Source organism: Rutilus rutilus (assembly GCF_951802725.1).
Source record: "Rutilus rutilus genome assembly, chromosome: 25".
NCBI lineage: Eukaryota > Metazoa > Chordata > Actinopteri > Cypriniformes > Leuciscidae > Rutilus > Rutilus rutilus.
Genome location: NC_140229.1, coordinates 331908 through 355000, shown reverse-complemented (window position 1 = coordinate 355000; position 23093 = coordinate 331908). Strand labels below are relative to the sequence as shown.

The window sequence follows — 23093 nt, the reverse complement described above, 5'->3', positions numbered from 1 at the left end:
TCAAGATTTACGACAGTTTAAGTTGGAAATAAAATTTTCAGGTCTATGCTCAAAAAGTGAATAAAAAAAAAGGAAAGTCAAGGTTGACGGGTCTAATTTGACATATATATATATATATATATCAGCAAAAAAAAAAAATTATTCAATTATTTTATATATATATATATATATATATATATATATATATAAATAAATAAATAAATAAATAAATAAATGTGTGTGTATGTGTGTGTGTATATATATATATATAATTGAATAATTTTTTTTTTTTTGCTGATCCAATAAATGATCAGATCCGCTGCTCAAAATCAATACATGATCCGAACCGTGAGATTTGTGATCCTTTGCACCACAATTAAATAGTCTGTTGTGTATTTTGACATTTCAATGTGACGTTCATGTTTGCTTCCTGTTGAAATGTGTGTTTTCCTGTCCTCGCTCAGGTCTGAGAGCGGCGCAGTCGTTCATCAGCCGGTACAGTGCTCATCTGGAGGAGCTGGACCTCAAGCCGCTGCTGGTCTTTACACCCCTGCACGACACGCTCCAGAAATACGCCACCGTTTCGGAGTTATTTGACCGTGACGGTTTTACAGTAATGGAGTATTTAAGGCAGGCTCCCGATAAAGAAATGCGTCTGCTTATTTGGACTCTTGAGTCGAACCGAGAGCGCTATCACTCCTGTCACTCCATTCTCGATCAATATTTTGAAGATGGTACGTAAGTTGAAACGGGTGATGTATGGATGTATGTGTGTATGAAGAGTTTTTGTGCGAATTACTTTTTCTTTATCTTTAGATGCTGTTTGTTTAGTCATTAAAAAGACGGATGATGAGGAGCACATGGTAAGAGGCGCGCACTCTCGTAAGCGGTCTGTCTGTGGCCGAGGTTGAGCTGTTTCAGTGATGCTTCATGTGTGTTTGTTTCAGAGTTCAATATTTAAGAGTAAAAACAGACATCGCAAGAAGAAGCAGAAGGAGTTAAAGGTGAGTGTTGTGAGTGATGTCAGTGCGCTGGTGGGCTAAAGTGCCTCATGCTCATCTGTGTGTGTGTGTGTGTGTTTCAGTCTGTTATTGTGCTGTCTGGAATGAGAGGGCATTCGAGAGATGAAGATGAGGAGGATGAGCTGTTCTCTGAGGAAGACTCTTTGTGAGTTCAGTCATTGCACATCACGTCTGTGAAGTGATGATCTCTGTGAGATGGCTCCTGAGCTGACTCTGTGATTGGGCTGTTCCAGGTTGTTCCTGAGTGGCGTGGACCCGTTCAGCGTTCCCGAACACTTGCGAGGGCAGCTAGCGGAGTTTGAGGAGCAGTACGCCGGATCAGCACACCGGAGCCATTACGAGAGGATCCTGGACAATCACCCCGACCCCACTAAAGAGAGTTTATATGAGTATGTGTCGTCTGTGCTTACGCTCTACAGTGGTTGTTTTTCTACGCTGTTATAACAACATCATCATAGTGGCGGTTTTTAGATGTCTCAGATAGTTTTGACTTGTTTCTGTAGCACATTTAGCACAGTAGTAGCAGATAATTAGCATCCACACCGGCGGACAATAACGAACGCTATAAACTATAACGATAACTATATTAGCGTTCACACCGGCGGACAATAACAAACGCTATAAACTATAACGATAACTGTATTAGCGTCCACACCAGCGGACAATAACAAACACTATAAACTATAACGATAACTATATTAGCGTCCACACCAGCGGACAATAACAAACACTATAAACTATAACGATAACTATATTAGCGTCCACACCAGCGGACAATAACAAACGCTATAAACTATAACGATAACTGTATTAGCGTCCACACCAGCGGACAATAACAAACGCTATAAACTATAACGATAACTGTATTAGCGTCCACACCAGCGGACAATAACAAACGCTATAAACTATAACGATAACTATATTAGCGTCCACACCAGCGGACAATAACGAACGCTATAAACTATAACGATAACTGTATTAGCGTCCACACCAGCGGACAATAACAAACGCTATAAACTATAACGATAACTATATTAGCGTCCACACCAGCGGACAATAACAAACGCTATAAACTATAACGATAACTATATTAGCGTCCACACCAGCGGACAATAACAAACGCTATAAACTATAACGATAACTATATTAGCGTCCACACCAGCGGACAATAACAAACGCTATAAACTATAACGATAACTATATTAGCGTTCACACCAGCGGACAATAACAAACGCTATAAACTATAACGATAACTATATTAGCGTTCACACCAGCGGACAATAACAAACGCTATAAACTATAACGATAACTATATTAGCGTTCACACCAGCGGACAATAACAAACGCTATAAACTATAACGATAACTATATTAGCGTCCACACCAGCGGACAATAACAAACGCTATAAACTATAACGATAACTATATTAGCGTCCACACCAGCGGACAATAACAAACGCTATAAACTATAACGATAACTATATTAGCGTCCACACCAGCGGACAATAACAAACGCTATAAACTATAACGATAACTATATTAGCGTTCACACCAGCGGATAATAACAAACGCTATAAACTATAACGATAACTATATTAGCGTTCACACCAGCGGACAATAACAAACGCTATAAACTATAACGATAACTATAGTAGCGTTCACACCAGCGGACAATAACAAACGCTATAACGATAACTTTAATGATAGCGATAACCTCTCTCTCTCTCTCTGCTGTTCTTCAGTTATTTCGCCCAGATCCTGGAGGAGCATGGGCCGCTGTGCGCCTCGGACCCGCTGATGGTGGGCGAGCTGGAGAACTTTCCTCCGGAGGCGCAGCAGAAGATCTCGGACGCCGGCGGACTCAAACTCTTCCTGCTGGAGTCTCTGCGCTTCACCATGACGGAGGAGCTGATCGGGCTGATGAAGCACGCCGTGTCCCTGACCGACAACGGCTCGTCTCACCTGAACCCGTCCGCACGCGAGTTCTGGCCGCTCGCCGACGCTCTGAGTGACGACGTCGCGCAAATCAGCTTGGGTTCTTACGATAACAGAGATGAGCCTGTGTCCTCGGATCCGTTCCCGATTTTCCCCGATCCGTATGATTCTGAGTGTCCCATCACAGATTATGAGTATTTGGCAGCAGACATGTTGGAGACTGAAGAGCTCGTGTGTGACGCTGTAAAGACGGGAGAAGTCAAACAAACAGGCGTGTGTGTGCGGGTAAGCTGTGCCACGTGAGGGTAATGTCGTCACGTTCAGTGCCGTCTCTGACCTCTGACCTTTGCCTATTACAGGATTTTGCAGACCACACAGATGTTTCTATCAACACAGAGCCGTGCGTTTCCTTCGAGAGAAATAATGTAAGTTGGTTTCTTTGAGCTGTTGACAGTGTTTATTTAGTCTCTTTCAGATACTATCGTTTTTATTAGGGCTGAAATCGATTCGCCTAACTATCGCAACGTTTAAAGATCAAATATACACACTGATGTCTACAATAGAGATCAAAATAGAGTAAATCAGCTTTTGATAGAAACTTGGCTCTTAAAATAACGCATTTATCAATGACATTGTTTCGCCACTAAGTTAAATGTATTTATTATTGAATCATTTATTCAGGAGAATGTAGTACTGTATGATACCCTGGAAATCCAGAGTTCTCGCGAGAGCACAACTTGAATTTGCTCAGCGAGTTACTCTGGCATTGAGTAATGATGCTCATTAACTATGCCTGAGCTGCACCAATCACATCGGTGTATCTGATATAGGCGGGCCAGAGGCGAGCTAAACGGATGACGACAGCGCTAGTGACAGCACAGTCACGACAGTGATTGGTCGTAGTGTTATCCAATTGCACGCAGTGAGATTTTCAAATGCATGCTTGGTGCCGCCCCTCGAGCTGGCCGATTTTCATTACTCGATGCCAGACCATTAATCTTTCGGATTTGGGTCTGGATTTCCAGGCTAACTGTATGATGTTTCTGAAATAAAATTCAGAAAGATGTGTTTTTTATTTATTTATATATATATATATATATATATATATATATATATATATATATATATATATATATATATATATATATATATAAATGACTCATCTCATACATCATGTACAGTCTGAATAAGTATGATTTAACGTTCCCCATGGTCGAGTGTAAAAAAAAAAATTGCAATACATATCGTATCGGCACCCAAGACTCGTGATAGTATTGAATCAGGAGATGGGTGTGTCGTGTACCAGCCCTAGTTTTTATTACATTTCTTTCGGTTATAATAATTAGCCTGGTTCAGGACATGATGTGAATAATTTTAAAAGAAAAATTCTACAGTGCTTTATACAGTACAGATTGTTTCAAGGCCATAGGCGGAAATCGCGGGGGGGTCGGGGGGGTCAGGACCCCCCCTATGAGGGTTGTCCCCTCCTAAAAATATAATTAAAATATGTGTATTGTAAATAATATAATGATATATACTTAAAATAATTGTTTAAGTAGTAAAACAATAAAAATGCAAACGGGGCAAATACAAATAAACGTTTTAAAATTGAGTCCCCCCTCCCTGCCTCAGTGCTTCGGTCCACTGCCCGCTCCCCTTTTACCTCATCACAAACAACTCCAATAAACTCCAGTAAGTCAAGGCTATTTTATTTACTTTAAACCTCGGATGAAGTGATTATTTTCTCTTTAATACAGAATATGCTGCGTCTGCGTCATTAATAAATCATTGACATAAAATGTTATGATAACCAATGTACTTTTGTCACCGATGTAGTCCGCCTCGCTATGTTGGCGATTATATCCTTGTTTTATACAGTCTGTGCGTTAAACGTTACCTAGATTGTTTAAAACCGTTCCCTCACACACACACACATAGAGTGTAGGCTACGCATACACCTTGCGTAGTCTTGTAGATTAGACAAGTGCGGGTGCGCATTTAGATTTTCACACTTGTGTGATTTAGTCAGTTTATATCATTTAATATAGTTAATCTAATATAATATCACACAAAGAGTGCAGTTTTTCTCCAGATATTAACATGATAATAAATGTGATTTAATAAATTGATAATTGAAAAGTTTACTTTTAGACACCATATTGCCTGTTTTAACTCTATTTCGCCAACGAAAATAGTTGAAAACTAAGCCAAAGCACTGTATTTGCATCTCTGAGAAACACTGAGGTATTTCCTTACTGAATTATGAATCAGCTTTTTGAACGAATCAGTTGAATCGCAATGACTCACTCATTAACAATGAATTGCTGCCACCTACTGGCGGTTTTAATTTCACATTTAAAGTATCTTTTCATGTTTTAAATCATTTTACATATCAATATTCAACGTTTTATGTTTTAAACAAAACATTATTTATGTCTGTGTAAAATCTAAATGCCATTTCAAATGCAACTTTTGTGTTTCCTCTCCATTGCAAAGATTTTGTTGATATTATTTAATTTGATTGGTAACAGCCCTATTGTGTCTTATTATTATAATTTAATTTAATGTATGAAATTGACACAAAAGATGATGCATGCATATATTTAGGTTTAAAAATACATTTATACAGGTAAAAATGCCAATGAAGGTAAGAATCTATTGAAACTTATTGGGAAAATGATTTCTGTCACTGCTGTGAACTGAACCGCCACACAGAATATGAAGAATATCAAAAACTTTAGGAGTCGGCTGTCCTCGGCAGTCCTAAACATGCCAAGTTACCAGCACAATAACACACCCAGCAAAATATTGTCTAATTATCGTTATCGATAAAATCCCTGAATCAATCATCAACCATCATTTTTTTGTCAATTTTGCACATCAATGAAGAATATTTTGGTCAATTTAGTCAGCTTTTTCAATGAACCAGAGAGAAACTTTGAGAAGAAGGATAATGGAACGGTCTAGCTACACTAATAATAGCGGTAAGGCTTTCCTCTGTGTACACACATATCCATAGAAAGTACAATTTTGCCTATATTATTGGTGTCCCCTTCAAAAAATTGCTCGTGAGGAATGTTATGTTTATTGTCCCCCCCAACATTTAGATGAAATTTACGCCCCTGTTCAAGGCAGCGTCACAGTGATAACAGGAAAATAACAGAATCAACCATGCAAACGTCATCAACTATGAGACGTGAGATCAGTTCACTAAGTTTTGTTCTCAACTGAGTCAAATCGATAATATTCCTGAATATTAAGTGCCACTTGTACTTCAGCACTCTGTCATATTTAGGATGTCACACAAATGCAGGACTGATAATACAAAGTGAATGTGAAGCATTACGGGCAGTGCATTACCTCCCTTCTGAAACTAGTGATCTGTTGGTTAACTTTAATCAAGTAGTGTCAGGACTTTCAAAACGTAATGTCCATGTTTCCTCCAGGGCGACTTGATGCAGAAAGAGAAACAGAAGCAGCAGCTGTTGAAGAAGCTCCAGCAGATGGAGGAAGACCACGCCGCCGTCCAGCAGAAGAGGACTGAGGAGATCTCAGCGCTTCAGGAGGAGACCCAGAGGATCACACAGAGCAAGCAGGTAGAGCAACGGCCATCAAGATCTTCTGAAGCGATTCTGTGGTTCTGCAGCTCAGATGTACGCTTGTGTTCAGATCGCCTGTGCAGAGCTCGCCATGTTCCAGCAGAAACTAGAGGAGGAAGTCAGGAAAGACCAGCAGGAGAAGAAGGAGAACCAGGAGACTCTGAAGAACCTGAAGATGGAGATCAAAGATCTGACAGATTTACATGAAAGGTCAGACACGCATTCAGACACAGACATGAATCATTGGGAATGAGGAACACAGGATTCACACAAACACTGTACCTGTATATACTTGGTCACTCACTGACACACTCACACACACATACATACTTCCACACACACACTCACTCTCACACACCCACACTCAGCCGCTGGTTTACTGCTGAATTAAACTGTTTGTTTTCTCTAGTTACTCCAGAGACATCAGTGCCAAGAAGAAAGAGTATCAGACTGAACTGGAGCGATTCCTTGACATCAAGTGAGTGTGAAAATATACAACATTTAGACGGCGCATGTCTTGAGTGTGTGTAACGTGTGTCCTGAGTGTGTGTAACGTGTGTCCTGAGTGTGTGTAATGTGTGTCCTGAGTGTGTGTAACGTGTGTCCTGCGTGTGTAACACGTCCTGTGTGTGTAACGCGTGTAAAGTGTGTCTTATGTGCAACACGTGTCCTGTGTGTGTAACGCGTGTAAAGTGTGTCTTATGTGTAACACGTGTCCTGTGTGTGTGTAATGTGTGTCCTGAGTGTGTGTAACGCGTGTCCTGTGTGTGTAACGCGTGTCCTGTGTGTGTAACGCGTGTCCTGTGTGTGTAGTGTGTGTAACACGTGTCTTGTGTGTAACGCATGTGCTGCAGTAACCAGTGTGCGGCCGAGCGGATGAGCCTAGAGGAGGAGATCAAGAGGTTCAGAGACGCGTGTGTGAAAGCGCAGAGGAGATCTACAGCAGCTCAGGTGAGATTTCAGCATCAGCTGGTGTGTGTTTCATCGCCTGGCACTGCAGTGACGCTGATGTGTGTGTGTGTGTGTGTGTGTGTGTGTGTGTGTGTGTGTGTGTGTGTTCAGCTGTGTGTCCTGCAGAGCCGACGGGAACACGCACTGAGGCGACTGAGGATGAGCGTCTCTGAAGGCCAGATGATAGTCAAACACATGACGGAGGCTTCGCTCAGGTACGGCACAGGATTCACACAGATTCAGAAGTGTGATGTACTCGTGTGTGTGTGTGTGTGTGTGTGTGTGTGTCTGATGATGGTTTGTGCTGCAGTTTCCCCAGTGCTGCGCTGCTGTCAGCCATAGACGACTGGAAGAGACACGTGTGTGACATGGAGGACAGAATCAACAGGACTCAGGTGAACTTCCTTCTGTTTCTCAACACAGCACACCGATTCAGTGCCAATTTACATTCAATAGTGATTTGTGTGTGTGTGTTTGTGTGTATATATCTCTATCAGGTAGACTACAAAGAGAAAAAAGTCTTAATTAGAGCTGTATATACAGGGAACCTGTCACACTACATTACTACAATATTCAGGGTTCGTACGGGTGCTTGAAATCCTTAAATGCTTGAATTTGTATGTGTTTTCAAGGTTTGAAAAGTGCTAAAATTTTGGATAAAATGCTTGAAATTGTAACTATTTCTTTCACAACAATTACCGATCTGACTGAATAGTTTATTAAATGGAGAAATAAAATGTAGCCCTTCAGATACAGAGCGATTAGCGCTACGCTGGTCTGAGCAAAAGTAGGCGTTTTTTTCATTCTGATTTCTGCGCTTGTTTGGATGCCCTGTTTCTATTGGCCGCGCGAGTAATCGTCACAGAGCGCAGCGACAAAAGTTTAACTGTTTTTAAGTTTGAGCGCGACGTGTGTGAGAGCTCACCAATGCTGCTCTCTGCTTTGGTCGACGCAGCAACAAAACGTCCTCGCGCGGCGCAAGCCATTGACATAAATGGTTGTCATAGCACAGCGCATTCCACGTCCTGTCTGAAAGGGCCATTAGTAGGGGTGTAACGTTTCACAAAATTCACGGTTCGGTACGTTTTCGATACAGCAAAAAGAAAGAAATGCCAGAGAAATTTCCTTGATTTAATTTTTTTTATTATATTTTTTATTAAAACTAACATCATAAAGTATGATTTTTTTTTTTACTTTGAGCAATGATGGAGCTGTACTTGACTTTTCTTAGGAGCAGCTTTTCTAACAGCTCCTTGGACAAAATGAAATGTAATATTGTAGTAGTTATAAAGAAAGGTTTATTTTAGTTCAGATTAACATTTGAGGGCAGCAATTGTATTCATAATGTCAAAATAAAACCGACGTAATGTTACTTGAAAGCATTATAGCCTACTATTCCTTGCCAAAAGTTGCAGTTAGTGTTACTACAGTAAATCCATGGTGAATGTTGCAGATCTGTGGACACTGGATAGTTCATTCATGGCACAATGTTTCTTCCTGGTTTCCACGCGCTGTTTGATCCGTTAATAACGGAGAAATGTGAATGTTTCTCACTAGATCTCGCAGCGATGTTATTACTTCAGTGGCGAATTCAAATGCTTCCTTTACTGGATCTCGCTGTGTAGTAACAGTGTCGCTTGATCAAGATCGGGTTAGGGTTAGGGCTCGCGCTGCACTGGTCCAAACTGATAAACGGTCCGTCAACCACACAATAACGAGTAGCCCAGTTTCGTTCCGCTTACATTACATTTGCCATTTAATGTTGGTCAATGTTGTGGTCGCGCCAGCGTCTCTTACATTATGAGTGCGCTTGCCACGCACGACCCGCCTACGTCTGAAATAACTAAATTTTGGTCAGCAGGAAAAATGGTCCAACATTTTTGGTTCGGTTTGAAAATGCGTACCGAAAGCCTCGTACCGAACGGTTCAATACGAATACGTGTATCGTTACACCCCTAGCCATTAGGGACAGAGTACATGGTGTGATAATGTAATGTTAGTATTGGATGTTCGTTATGGCACGTTCATTTGTGGAATATACAGTGAACACAGCCAAAGCTACAGCAACGTTAACTACCTGCAACTTAAAACCTGCGGACGTTAGCCCAGCGCATAACAACAGCCGCTGATTGCTGAACAGAAAGCGTGTCAGATGGAGAGTCATACGAGTAGCGACCGTAAGCTTGAGGATGGCCTTATATTTACAGTAGATAAATGTATATGTCTTGGCAATGAAATACTTTTAAAACATTTTTTATTAATATAGTCTATTGATCAGGCAGGTGTCTGTGCACTGTCAGAGTCTTCTGGGTAAACTGGAATCACAGGGTGTTGTTGCACTGTCTCAGATTTGTTCAAACCTCGTCTATATCAAGAGTGTGTCCCAAAACCAAGGCCTGTAAATATTTCTGTTCAAATTCTGTGTCTTTCAGCCCTTGAAATTACTTCAGTTTTACAGCCTGAAAATCACATTATTTGGGAAGCAATATTTGGACATTAATATAATGAAAAGTATTATTCATAGGCATTATCTACTTAGTGATACATTTTGAAAAATAAAACTTGTGATTTGCTTAAATATCTGATCCTTCTTCTATTACGAAACACAATTTTGGCTGTTTATAGCATTATCTCTTGTAGAGATGCACCGATTGATCGGCTGGTGACCGGAATTGGCTGGCGCTGAGCCAGAGTCGGACGCGTTCAGCGCTGTCATATATCACAACTAAGCAGTGTTTACTCTATTCTTCTCAGTTCACCGGCCACTTTATTGCATTTATTTCGGGAGAAACTGACGAATTCGCGTGCTTTAAATCCGACTGACAGGACAACATTGCGGCAACCATCTCATGTTATAGATCAAGATTATTTATAAAGGTTTTAAAACGACCAAACACACTCACTTACACGTATTTAAGAATCGGAATATCAGATAGGCTAGTTGATGACATGGTAAGCAAGTTTGTTATATTATAATATTTTGAATAAAAAAGGAAAAGCGAAATAAAAGCGACACATCTGTCATACAGTATTATTGTGGCTGCGGTGTATCGCGTGACGCGTCGCCATGGAAACATTAAAGGGAACGTTCACCTTGAAAAAACTCACTCTGGGGGGTGGGGGTGTCAGTTAGAATATTTTAAACTTACGCGTGAAAGGGTTAAAGAAAAGATCGAAAATAAATATTTGTGTGTGCTGTAAAGTGGTTAGAAAATTTTTTAATCGGAATCGGCTAAAATCGGTATCGGCAGGTCAAACTCAATGAAAAATCGGAAATCGTAATCGGTGCATCTCTAATCTCTTGTAATGTGATAGAAACACTAAATAATAATTTTGACTATGTATTGTATGTAATTTACTGTGCTGGAGAAAGCTTTAAATGGACCTTAAAAGTGCTTGAATTTGACCTGGGTAAAGGTGTACTGAATATTACAGTTTAAAACAAAACTTTTAAATTGCACATAAGGCAGATTTTATTATAATGTTATAATAACATTGATGTTTATTTGCTGCTGTAACTAGTAGTAAAGAGGAAGAGATGATTGCTCCATCTGTCACACACATTAAACACACATTTACTGACTGAATTTACTGATGAAACTGACAGGATTTGAAAGATGAGATGTTTCATATCAGAAGTATCAAAGATTACTGGACAGCAGGAGCTACAGGGAATGTTTAGTGAAGTTTTGTTCACGCATTAGCATGATTTGGGATTAAAGAATCAATATCGGTTCATCAAAATGAGGATTACTGGATATTGCCATCACCCATTACAGCTGCAGGTCATGATGAACGAAAGATCAGGATTCATGAGCTTCACCTCTTATAACACTGCTGCTTTTTAAACAATATTTAATATCTTTCATAAACTTTGATATATCATGTTTGTTTCAACTTTCTTTCATAGTGAGATCCTTAGAACAGTGTCATTTACATTCACTTCTTCACACACAACATCTGCAGACATTATTCTAACCAGTATATGATGATAATCTGCATGTTTTGAGTCTCTGGTTTGAACGGTTTGTTTCAGATGGAGTTTGACGCACAGATGGACGAGGTGAAGAAGGGCACTAGACTGTGTTCACTGCCTGATATCTGTGTTCCCAGCGTTCCCACTGCGCCCACACTGCCGGTAAGAGCTCGGGTCATGACCTCGTCGTCCTCATCGGTTCGGTTCTGAGTTCACTGAATCTCGTGTGATGTTCACGTGTGTGTGTCACAGAAGAGCACGTGTGTGTGTCACAGAAGAGCACGTGTGTGTGTCACAGAAGAGCACTTGTGTGTGTCACAGAAGAGCACGTGTGTGTGTCACAGAAGAGCATGTGTGTGTGTCACAGAAGAGCACGTGTGTGTGTCACAGAAGAGCACGTGTGTGTCACAGAAGAGCACGTGTGTGTGTCACAGAAGAGCACGTGTGTGTCACAGAAGAGCACGTGTGTGTCACAGAAGAGCACGTGTGTGTCACAGAAGAGCACGTGTGTGTGTCACAGAAGAGCACGTGTGTGTCACAGAAGAGCACGTGTGTGTCACAGAAGAGCACGTGTGTGTCACAGAAGAGCACGTGTGTGTGTCACAGAAGAGCACGTGTGTGTGTCACAGAAGAGCACGTGTGTGTGTCACAGAAGAGCACGTGTGTGTGTGTCACAGAAGAGCACGTGTGTGTGTGTCACAGAAGAGCACGTGTGTGTGTGTCACAGAAGAGCACGTGTGTGTGTGTCACAGAAGAGCACGTGTGTGTGTGTCACAGAAGAGCACGTGTGTGTGTGTCACAGAAGAGCACGTGTGTGTGTGTCACAGAAGAGCACGTGTGTGTGTGTGTCACAGAAGAGCACGTGTGTGTGTGTCACAGAAGAGCACGTGTGTGTGTCACAGAAGAGCACGTGTGTGTGTCACAGAAGAGCACGTGTGTGTGTCACAGAAGAGCACGTGTGTGTGTCACAGAAGAGCACGTGTGTGTGTGTCACAGAAGAGCACGTGTGTGTGTCACAGAAGAGCACGTGTGTGTGTCACAGAAGAGCACGTGTGTGTGTCACAGAAGAGCACGTGTGTGTGTCACAGAAGAGCACGCACGCCGTGTTTCTGCAGTGTAACCGATATTTCGAGCAGAAGCGCGTGTTGATCTACTGTGCCTCTTATATCAGGGTTCGTACGAGGTGTTTGTGGAAACCCTTAGACAGCCCATGGACATGAAGAGGTGCTTGAAATATTGAAAGACAAAATATGTGAAATTAGTGTTTAATTTTATTGGTAAAAGTCTTTTCACTCAAAGTTAACGTTGCAGCCCGTCTGATATAGAGGCATCTCGCATGATTATGAGTGTGATATTGCTCATAAATATCCAAGTATATGATACAGCTTTTATTCTTCAAGTCAATCATATATTCATGAGGGAAAAAATCAGTTTGATTAAGCAAAGCGATATCTTTGTCATAGTGTCCTTCAGTGGTTAGAGTCACCGCAGGCATCGCATCTGCACTTCATTTCTACCATTTTGTTTTATTAGTTTATTTGTAAATCTATTTACCTTTTTTAGAATTGGAAAGATAACAGTGTTTGATAAGAGAGATCTCTCAAGTCCTTAAACCGAAAAAGTTGTGCTTTGAAAGTCCTGGGATTTCAGTGTCTGTATGAATCCCGTCATGTGCTTTACGTTCCCAACTCCTGATTCTCCTGACAGGGAAGCACCTCTCCTCATCATCTCCTCCCTGCTTTTGTTGTTGGTTATTTCTAAATGTAGAAAACTGTAAACTTTAACGAGTGAATAATTTCCTGGTAATGAAGATTATGCCACAGATGCTTTAGTCCCGTATGAAGGCCGTGGCCGCAGTGACTGATGGGTAATTATTGTGTCCTGCAGGCGATTCCTCCGGCTCCGGTTCCTCAGTCCGGTTCCCAGTTCCACGGGCCGTACGGGTCACTGCCGCCCCCCCGAACGCCCACCCCCACCGGACGGGCCACTCCTCAACCCCCCGACGAGCTGGCGACCCGCCGCGCCTCCAACCCACAGCCCCTGACGGTGTACGAGCGGCTCCTGGAGCGCCTCAACATGATGTTCCCGCATTACAACAGGTGCTCCACTCACAACATTAGCTTTAGCTACACTCACAACATTAGCTTTAGCTCCACTCGCAACATTAGCTTTAGCTCCACTCGCAACATTAGCTTTAGCTCCACTCGCAACATTAGCTTTAGCTCCACTCGCAACATTAGCTTTAGCTACACTCGCAACATTAGCTTTAGCTCCACTCGCAACATTAGCTTTAGCTACACTCGCAACATTAGCTTTAGCTACACTCGCAACATTAGCTTTAGCTACACTCGCACTCCATAGGCTGGAGCAATCCCGGTTACTTCCTGTTCTCATTGACACTGAACACTGGAGTAATGAGGCTGAAAGTTCAGCTTTGATCACAGGAATATTCACACAGAGCCGCTGATCTGCACTGGAATAATATTACACTGTTTTACAGCATTTTTTATCAGATAAACGCAGCTTTGATGATCAGTGGAGACGCTAACCCAGTGTAATGCTCCAGACTGTAGAGCTAGTGTTGGTCAGGTGTGCTAGTGTAAGTGTGTGTGTGTGTTTCTCCACAGGCTAGTGATGGTCAGGTGTGCTAGTGTAACAGCAGTGTGTGTGTGTGTGTGTGTTCAGGGCTCTACGCTAACTCTTTCCCCAAGGAGTACATGTGCTGCTAAATGAAAAGAACATATACTCCTGTACAGGAGCACACACAGAAATACAGGAGCACACACAGAAATACAGGAGCACACACAGAAATACAGGAGCGCACACAGAAATACAGGAGCGCACACAGAAATACAGGAGCGCACACAGAAATAAAGGAGCGCACACAGAAATACAGGAGCACACACAGAAATACAGGAGCGCACACAGAAATACAGGAGCGCACACAGAAATACAGGAGCACACACAGAAATACAGGAGAGCACACAGAAATACAGGAGCGCACACAGAAATACAGGAGCACACACAGAAATACAGGAGCGCACACAGAAATACAGGAGCACACACAGAAATACAGGAGCACACACAGAAATACAGGAGAGCACACAGAAATACAGGAGCGCACACAGAAATACAGGAGCACACACAGAAATACAGGAGCGCACACAGAAATACAGGAGCACACACAGAAATACAGGAGCACACACAGAAATACAGGAGAGCACACAGAAATACAGGAGCACACAGAAATACAGAAGCACACACAGAAATACAGAAGCACACACAGAAATACAGAAGCGCACAGAAATACAGGAGCGCACACAGAAATACAGGAGAGCACAGAAATACAGAAGCACACACAGAAATACAGAAGCACACACAGAAATACAGAAGCACACACAGAAATACAGGAGCACACACAGAAATACAGGAGCGCACACAGAAATACAGGAGCGCACACAGAAATACAGAAGCACACACAGAAATACAGGAGCGCACACAGAAATACAGGAGAGCACAGAAATACAGGAGCGCACACAGAAATACAGGAGCACACACAGAAATACAGGAGCACACACAGAAATACAGGAGAGCACACAGAAATACAGGAGCACACAGAAATACAGAAGCACACAGAAATACAGAAGCACACACAGAAATACAGGAGCACACACAGAAATACAGAAGCACACACAGAAATACAGAAGCACACACAGAAATACAGGAGCGCACACAGAAATACAGGAGCGCACACAGAAATACAGGAGCGCACACAGAAATACAGGAGAGCACAGAAATACAGAAGCACACACAGAAATACAGGAGCACACACAGAAATACAGGAGCACACACAGAAATACAGGAGCGCACACAGAAATACAGGAGCACACACAGAAATACAGGAGCGCACACAGAAATACAGGAGCGCACACAGAAATACAGGAGCGCACACAGAAATACAGGAGCACACACAGAAATACAGGAGCACACACAGAAATACAGAAGCACACACAGAAATACAGGAGCGCACACAGAAATACAGGAGCACACACAGAAATACAGGAGCACACACAGAAATACAGGAGCGCACACAGAAATACAGAAGCACACACAGAAATACAGGAGCGCACACAGAAATACAGGAGCGCACACAGAAATACAGGAGCACACACAGAAATACAGGAGCACACACAGAAATACAGGAGCACACACAGAAATACAGAAGCACACACAGAAATACAGGAGCACACATAGAAATACAGGAGCACACACAGAAATACAGGAGAGCACAGAAATACAGGAGCGCACACAGAAATACAGAAGCACACACAGAAATACAGAAGCACACACAGAAATACAGAAGCACACACAGAAATACAGGAGCGCACACAGAAATACAGGAGCGCACACAGAAATACAGGAGCGCACACAGAAATACAGAAGCACACACAGAAATACAGGAGCACACACAGAAATACAGGAGCACACACAGAAATACAGGAGCACACACAGAAATACAGGAGCACACACAGAAATACAGGAGCACACACAGAAATACAGAAGCGCACACAGAAATACAGGAGCGCACACAGAAATACAGGAGCGCACACAGAAATACAGGAGCGCACACAGAAATACAGGAGCGCACACAGAAATACAGGAGCGCACACAGAAATACAGGAGCGCACACAGAAATACAGGAGCGCACACAGAAATACAGGAGCACACACAGAAATACAGGAGCACACACAGAAATACAGGAGCACACACAGAAATACAGGAGCACACACAGAAATACAGGAGCGCACACAGAAATACAGGAGCGCACACAGAAATACAGGAGCGCACAGAAATACAGGAGCACACACAGAAATACAGGAGCACACACAGAAATACAGGAGCACACACAGAAATACAGGAGCACACACAGAAATACAGGAGAGCACACAGAAATACAGGAGCACGGTGAAGAAAGTTGATTAAACTGCTCAATTCATATGGATTAGTTTTATGATCTTGTTTGGAAGCATCAGTGTCAGGTGTGTGTCGGGTGTGTGTCGGGTGTGTGTCGGGTGTGTGTCGGGTGTGTGTCGGGTGCGTGTCGGGTGCGTGTCGGGTGCGTGTCGGGTGCGTGTCGGGTGTGTGTCGGGTGCGTGGCAGGTGTGTGTCAGGTGTGTGGCCGTCGGTGGAGGGGAAGAAATCTCGGTTTCATCAAAAAGTTCTTCAAGTTCTGAAGATGAAGGAAAGGGTTACGGGTTTGGAACGACATGATGTAATAAATGACAATTTTCTATTTTGGCTGAACTACCCGTTTAATAATTATGCAATTATTATTATGGGATTATAGGGATTGTCAAATTTATTTAATTTTTTTATTTTTTCGTCATCTACTGAATTTTTTCGTCAACGATACCAGGGACACCGAAACACCGGGGAACATGAAATTTGGTGGGCATGTAGCCCCACTAGACTTTTACGGAAAAATTTCGTTTGTTCCCCGGGGGCCACTCCCCCCCCACACTGGGCCCCCCCAAACCCAAAAAATGCAGTTTTTCCTAAATAACTACCTGAACCGTGGCACCGAGGATGAAGAAATTTGTATGGTATGTTGGTCTTAAGGGCCCGCATCAACCTAGCCCATAATCACTCATTTGTGATTTGCGCCCCTCCCATAAAAAATGAAAATGCAATATTATTCTGCTTTAATCGCCCCTATCTTCAGTGGAGATGTTCAGAACTGCACCATATTTCATGTGTATGATTAACTTGACATCCTCTGGGGGTATCCTCTGCTAAGTTTTGTAGAATTTCATCCATGGGGGGGTATAAAATAAATTAATTTATGTGCACATTTAGTGACTGTACACTCATCGGCCTGTAGATGGTGCTGTTGAGCGAAGGGTTGCTGGTTTAGGATGATACTGTCACTAAGGTTGCCAACTGTCCCGAATTAGGCGGGACGTCCCGTATTTTGGGCCTAATTCATTTGTCCCGTGCGTGACCTCCCGTGTCCCGTTTTTTGACAAGCTGATAAACCACTGACTGATACAACAGCAACAGCAGCAGTGCTGACCACGACACTTGAGAATGATCACCGACACCTGTCATCATCCAATCACAGCTTTTTTTAATCACTGTTTTGAGACAAATCATTGTTTGATTTGCGAACATCCTCTGCCGTCTGGTCGCTTCCGCTTCAAGCCGGACTCGTCTCGCGCTAACGGTAATTTCCTTTCACTGTCCACGTTTTGATTTCGGCTAATCAATTTTGGCGAATGCAAACAACGTGATTATTGTTCATGAGTCTAACATCCAGCCACGCAAGAAAACATGTAATCTACCTGAGGGAATAATATGCTCAAAAAACATTTCTGATTATTATGAATGTTTTAAAGCTTTTAGAAAGTACATAGAAAGCTTTTGTAACATTATCTTAACTGTCACTTGATTAATGTAATGCATCCTTGCTGAATAAAAGTAGGCAATTACTTTCTTTATTTTCCCAAAAAATAATCTTACTAACCCCAAACTTCTGAACTGTAAGCCTAGAGTATAATGTTAAAGCTTTCTATTTTAGATAAATGCTGTTATTTTGAACTATGGTTTGTTTGTAATGTGACTTGTTTCATGTATGACATTACAATTATTTTTAGGATTAAATACATAAATAGGTTAAGCAATACAAATGTGTTTATGTCTGATAACCTTTTAAACACAAACTTAACTGCAGACACTGAAATGACGTACACTGTGTGATACAGTACAAATATTTTGAGTGTCCCTCATTTTCCTATAAATAACCACGATTGTCCCGCATTTTCCTTTTCTGAAGTTGGCAACCCTGTCACACACACACGCAGGAATACAAACAAACGCAAGCATGCACACACACTGATATCCACACGCACAGACACACACCCATACACACACATACAAATCCACACGCAGACACACACACACACAAACACACACGTGCACACACATGTACGCACGCATACATACACGCACACACAGACACACACATACACAAACACACACATACACAAACATACACACACACAGACACACACACATACACAAACACACACATACACACACACACACACACACACACACACACACATACACACACATACACAAACACACACACACACACACACACACATACACGCACACACAGACACACACATACACGCACACACAGACACACAGACACACACGTACACACACACACACACAGACACACACAGACACAGACACACACATACACAAACACAAACACACACACACACACACACACACACACACACACACGCACACAGACACACACAGACACAGACACACACATACACAAACACAAACATACACACACACAGACACACACAGACACAGACACACACATACACAAACACAAACACACACACACACACAGACACACACAGACACAGACACACACATACACAAACACAAACATACACACACACAGACACACACACACACAGACACACACATACACAAACACAAACATACACACACACAGACACACACAGACACAGACACACACATACACAAACACAAACACACACACGTACACACACACACACACAGACACACACAGACACAGACACACACATACACAAACACAAACATACACACACACAGACACACACAGACACAGACACACACATACACAAACACAAACACACACACACACACAGACACACACATACACGCACACACAGACACACAGACACACACGTACACACACACACACACAGACACACACAGACACAGACACACACATACACAAACACAAACACACACAGACACACACGTACACACACACACACACAGACACACACAGACACAGACACACACATACACAAACACACACACACACACACACACACACACACACACACACACACGCACAGACTTTTTGAGTAATAGAGTAACATAGCCGTGTTCAGTCCCGGATCGCTCGCTGTGTGAACAAAAGCCATAATAATGGCGTGTCGTAGTGAACTAGTGAACGGTGTGTGATGCACAAGTGTATGATCGAATCAGAGAAAAGAACGCAGGTCACAGTGATGTCACGTGTCTTTACGGGATGTTTACGGCTTGTGTGTGAACGCACTCTCTGATTCTGGAACATCACTGGCAGTGTGAATAAACCAAAATCAAACGAACCTGGTCTAATCCCGGGTCACTGTATCCGTGTATTTTCCGGAATCTGTGTGTGAAAGGGGCTGAAGTGTGTACTGGACTCTTATGGTGTAGGGGCCTGTTCACACCTGCTCACTGGATCTGCTGTTCCCGCGCTGGATGCAGATTAGATGCAGGCCTACGCAGAGTCACGGATATGAGCTGCATCTTATTGATGATCAGCGGCAGGAGAGCAGCACTGGTAGCCTAGCATCGTTTCGTCTCTTTACTATTCATGAAGATGATTGTGTGTCGAGCGACTGCGACTTTCACTTTCATTTGCAGCAGTTAGGGCGTTGGCTTGATGAAGAGATCGCTCAGCTGCGGTGATGCGTGTTGCGTCATCATATCTGGCTATAACACGCCATACCCAATAACACGCTCTCACACCTTTTAGCACTGTTGGGAGGAGACACTGGACTCACTTAAATCCAGCAGGTCCCGCACATTCCCACACTATTTCAGTGATTGGCTCATTGGTTGCGAATCGTCGCTCTCATGTTGTTCACATTGTGCAGTCGCGACCCCGTCCTCTTGCTTGCTTTCCATGTGACATCACTGGTGACATCGCTTCATCGCACTGAACAGCAGTGTATTGAGGACAGCCGGCACTCGCGCTCTGAGCTCGGCAGTTAGTTTTCAGGTTCGCACTTGAAATACTCGCACTGTAGAGCCCTGGTGTTAGTGTAACTGTGTGTGTGTGTGTGTGTGTGTGTCTCCACAGGCTGGTGTTGAACCGGTTCATTCAGGAGGTGCGCTCGTCCAGTGGAGGCGCTCTCGACTCGCTGACCTATGATGATGTCATCAACCGCGTGGCTCAGCTGATCCTGGACCATCAGGAGAACACGCGTGTGCGTGAACAGTGCTCTCTCTCTCTCTCTCTCTCTGTGTGTGTGTGTGTGTGTGTGTGTGTGAGATTGAGTATGCGTGTGCAAGTGTGTTGTGTGTGTGTGTTGCTGTGTAGTGACACTGTTGTCTGTTGTGCAGGAGCGCATGAGCTTCACGGGTCGAGCGAGTCCTGGTTCTGACACTAGCGTCACGCCACCGCTAGCACACGTGTGGAAGAACGTGTCCGACAAACATCGCAACGCTGCGCTGGCGGTAAGACTCATCATCATCATCATCATCATCATCATCATCACTAACCCTAACCGTAGCCTGTTGTTTTCCTCCAGTTGTGTCTGCTACTGGATTATTTCACTGTTCTTCATCAAGTCATCTTTACTTCTACAGAGTGTTTCAAGCTTTACAGAGATTACAGGAGAATATCTGCTGTACAGCAGCTCTACAGAACCAGTGTCATCTTTCAGATCAGTCCAGTTATGAGTGATTCAGTCCAGTTCAGAGAATCACTTCAGTGCCGATTCAATCCAGTTCAGTGAATCACTCCAGTGTCGATTCAGCCCAGTTCAGTGAATCACTCCAGTGTCGATTCAATCCAGTTCAGTGAATCACTCCAGTGTCGATTCAGCCCAGTTCAGTGAATCACTCCAGTGTCGATTCAATCCAGTTCAGTGAATCACTCCAGTGTCGATTCAATCCAGTTCAGTGAATCACTCCAGTGTCGATTCAGCCCAGTTCAGTGAATCACTCCAGTGTCGATTCAGCCCAGTTCAGTGAATCACTCCAGTGTCGATTCAATCCAGTTCAGTGAATCACTCCAGTGTCGATTCAGCCCAGTTCAGTGAATCACTCCAGTGTCGATTCAGTCCAGTTCAGTGAATCAGTCCTGTGTCGATTCAGTCCAGTTCAGTGAATCACTTCAGTGTCGATTCAGCCCAGTTCAGTGAATCACTCCAGTGTCGATTCAGTCCAGTTCAGTGAATCACTCCAGTGTCGATTCAGCCCAGTTCAGTGAATCACTCCAGTGTCGATTCAATCCAGTTCAGTGAATCACTCCAGTGTCGATTCAGCCCAGTTCAGTGAATCACTCCAGTGTCGATTCAGTCCAGTTCAGTGAATCACTCCAGTGTCGATTCAGCCCAGTTCAGTGAATCACTCCAGTGTCGATTCAATCCAGTTCAGTGAATCACTCCAGTGTCGATTCAGCCCAGTTCAGTGAATCACTCCAGTGTCGATTCAATCCAGTTCAGTGAATCACTCCAGTGTCGATTCAGCCCAGTTCAGTGAATCACTCCAGTGTCGATTCAGCCCAGTTCAGTGAATCACTCCAGTGTCGATTCAGTCCAGTTCAGTGAATCAGTTTTAGTGTTGTCTTGTGTATTTGTGATCGAGTCTCATGAAACATGATCAGCTCATATTTCTAATGCTAGATCATACAGTAAACGCTGCCAACAGATTCACGAGTCTTTGATTTGATTCCCTCGCATCACTTCCGTGAGATTCAGATTAACATTCACTGTTTCTAAAGTTTCATTTACTCACTAAAGCCGTCCATTCGTTTAGCTCTTAGTTCATCATCATGTTGGTCTAACCTGTCTCTCTGTGTGTGTGTGTGTGTGTGTGTGTGTGCCCACAGCTGAACATGGAGGACCCGTGCATCATCTGCCACGAGGACATGAGTGCTGAGATGATGTGTGTGTTGGAGTGCCGCCACAGTTTCCACAGAGAGGTCAGAGCGTTGTCTGAGCGCTAGTGTGACCTGTGTTTACGTGTCACGCAGACTGAGTGACGGTGTGTGTGTGTGTGTGTGTGTGTGTGTGTTTCAGTGTATAAAGGTGTGGCTGAAGGAGCAGAGCACGTGTCCCACCTGTCGAGAACACGCGCTCCTACCCGAGGACTTCCCTCTGCTTCCCGGACGACAGCGCAAGAGTCACACACCCGCCACTGCCTTTCACTGACACCAGTGTGTGTTCACGTCATCCTTATTCACACACACCACCAGTGTGTTTCACTGACACCACATCATCTTTATTCACACACACATTCTGAGGAAACTTTGCTTTAGGGACCAATCTGTTATGTTTTATGTCTAGAACACAGCTGTGTTTCATTCCTGGAATAAAGTTCATTTGCATGAACTGATTTTACTCCACTTTTACCTTTTATTGCCATTTTACCTTAAGTTTACCTTAATTTTATTTTATTAAACATTTGACCAAAGAACAGTCCTGCTGTGTTTGTTTCAGACGTTATTTCCTCAGATCAGGGATTAGAGGAAAAAGCTAATTAAAGGGATAGTTCGCCCAAAAATGATATTTAGCCCATGATTTACTCACCCTCAAGCCGTTCGAGATGCATATGTCAATCTTTTTTCAGACGAACACATTTTCAGTTATTTTAGAAAATGTCTTAGATGTTTCAGTGGTTATAGTGTGAGGCTATGGGGTCCAGCTCGTTGAAGTCCGCAAATGTGCACGCATCCTCCACAAAAGTAATCCATCCGGCTCCAGGTGGATAAACGAAGGCCTTCTGAGGGTAATCCGTGCGGTTTTATCGTAAAAATATACATATTTAAAACTTTATA

General features: G+C 43.1%; 1 protein-coding gene across 3 annotated transcripts in view; it reads left to right on the top strand.

Annotated features, from left to right (window-relative positions):
* ttc3 (tetratricopeptide repeat domain 3) overlaps positions 1-22737 on the top strand; it is a 66931-nt gene extending 44194 nt beyond the window's left edge. For all 3 annotated transcript variants that reach the window (XM_084399716.1, XM_084399717.1, XM_084399715.1), the window contains exons 28-46: positions 444-713; positions 796-842; positions 927-983; positions 1064-1146; positions 1235-1390; positions 2743-3220; positions 3295-3360; positions 6382-6531; positions 6605-6744; positions 6944-7012; positions 7389-7485; positions 7597-7700; positions 7796-7880; positions 11522-11623; positions 13349-13560; positions 20391-20517; positions 20654-20767; positions 22146-22238; positions 22336-22737. In XM_084399716.1, coding sequence (XP_084255842.1) covers positions 444-713; positions 796-842; positions 927-983; positions 1064-1146; positions 1235-1390; positions 2743-3220; positions 3295-3360; positions 6382-6531; positions 6605-6744; positions 6944-7012; positions 7389-7485; positions 7597-7700; positions 7796-7880; positions 11522-11623; positions 13349-13560; positions 20391-20517; positions 20654-20767; positions 22146-22238; positions 22336-22467 — 2582 coding nt within the window. In that variant the 3' untranslated portion in view covers positions 22468-22737. The remainder of the gene's footprint in view (positions 1-443; positions 714-795; positions 843-926; positions 984-1063; positions 1147-1234; positions 1391-2742; positions 3221-3294; positions 3361-6381; positions 6532-6604; positions 6745-6943; positions 7013-7388; positions 7486-7596; positions 7701-7795; positions 7881-11521; positions 11624-13348; positions 13561-20390; positions 20518-20653; positions 20768-22145; positions 22239-22335) is intronic.
* The last annotated feature ends 356 nt before the right edge of the window (positions 22738-23093 follow it).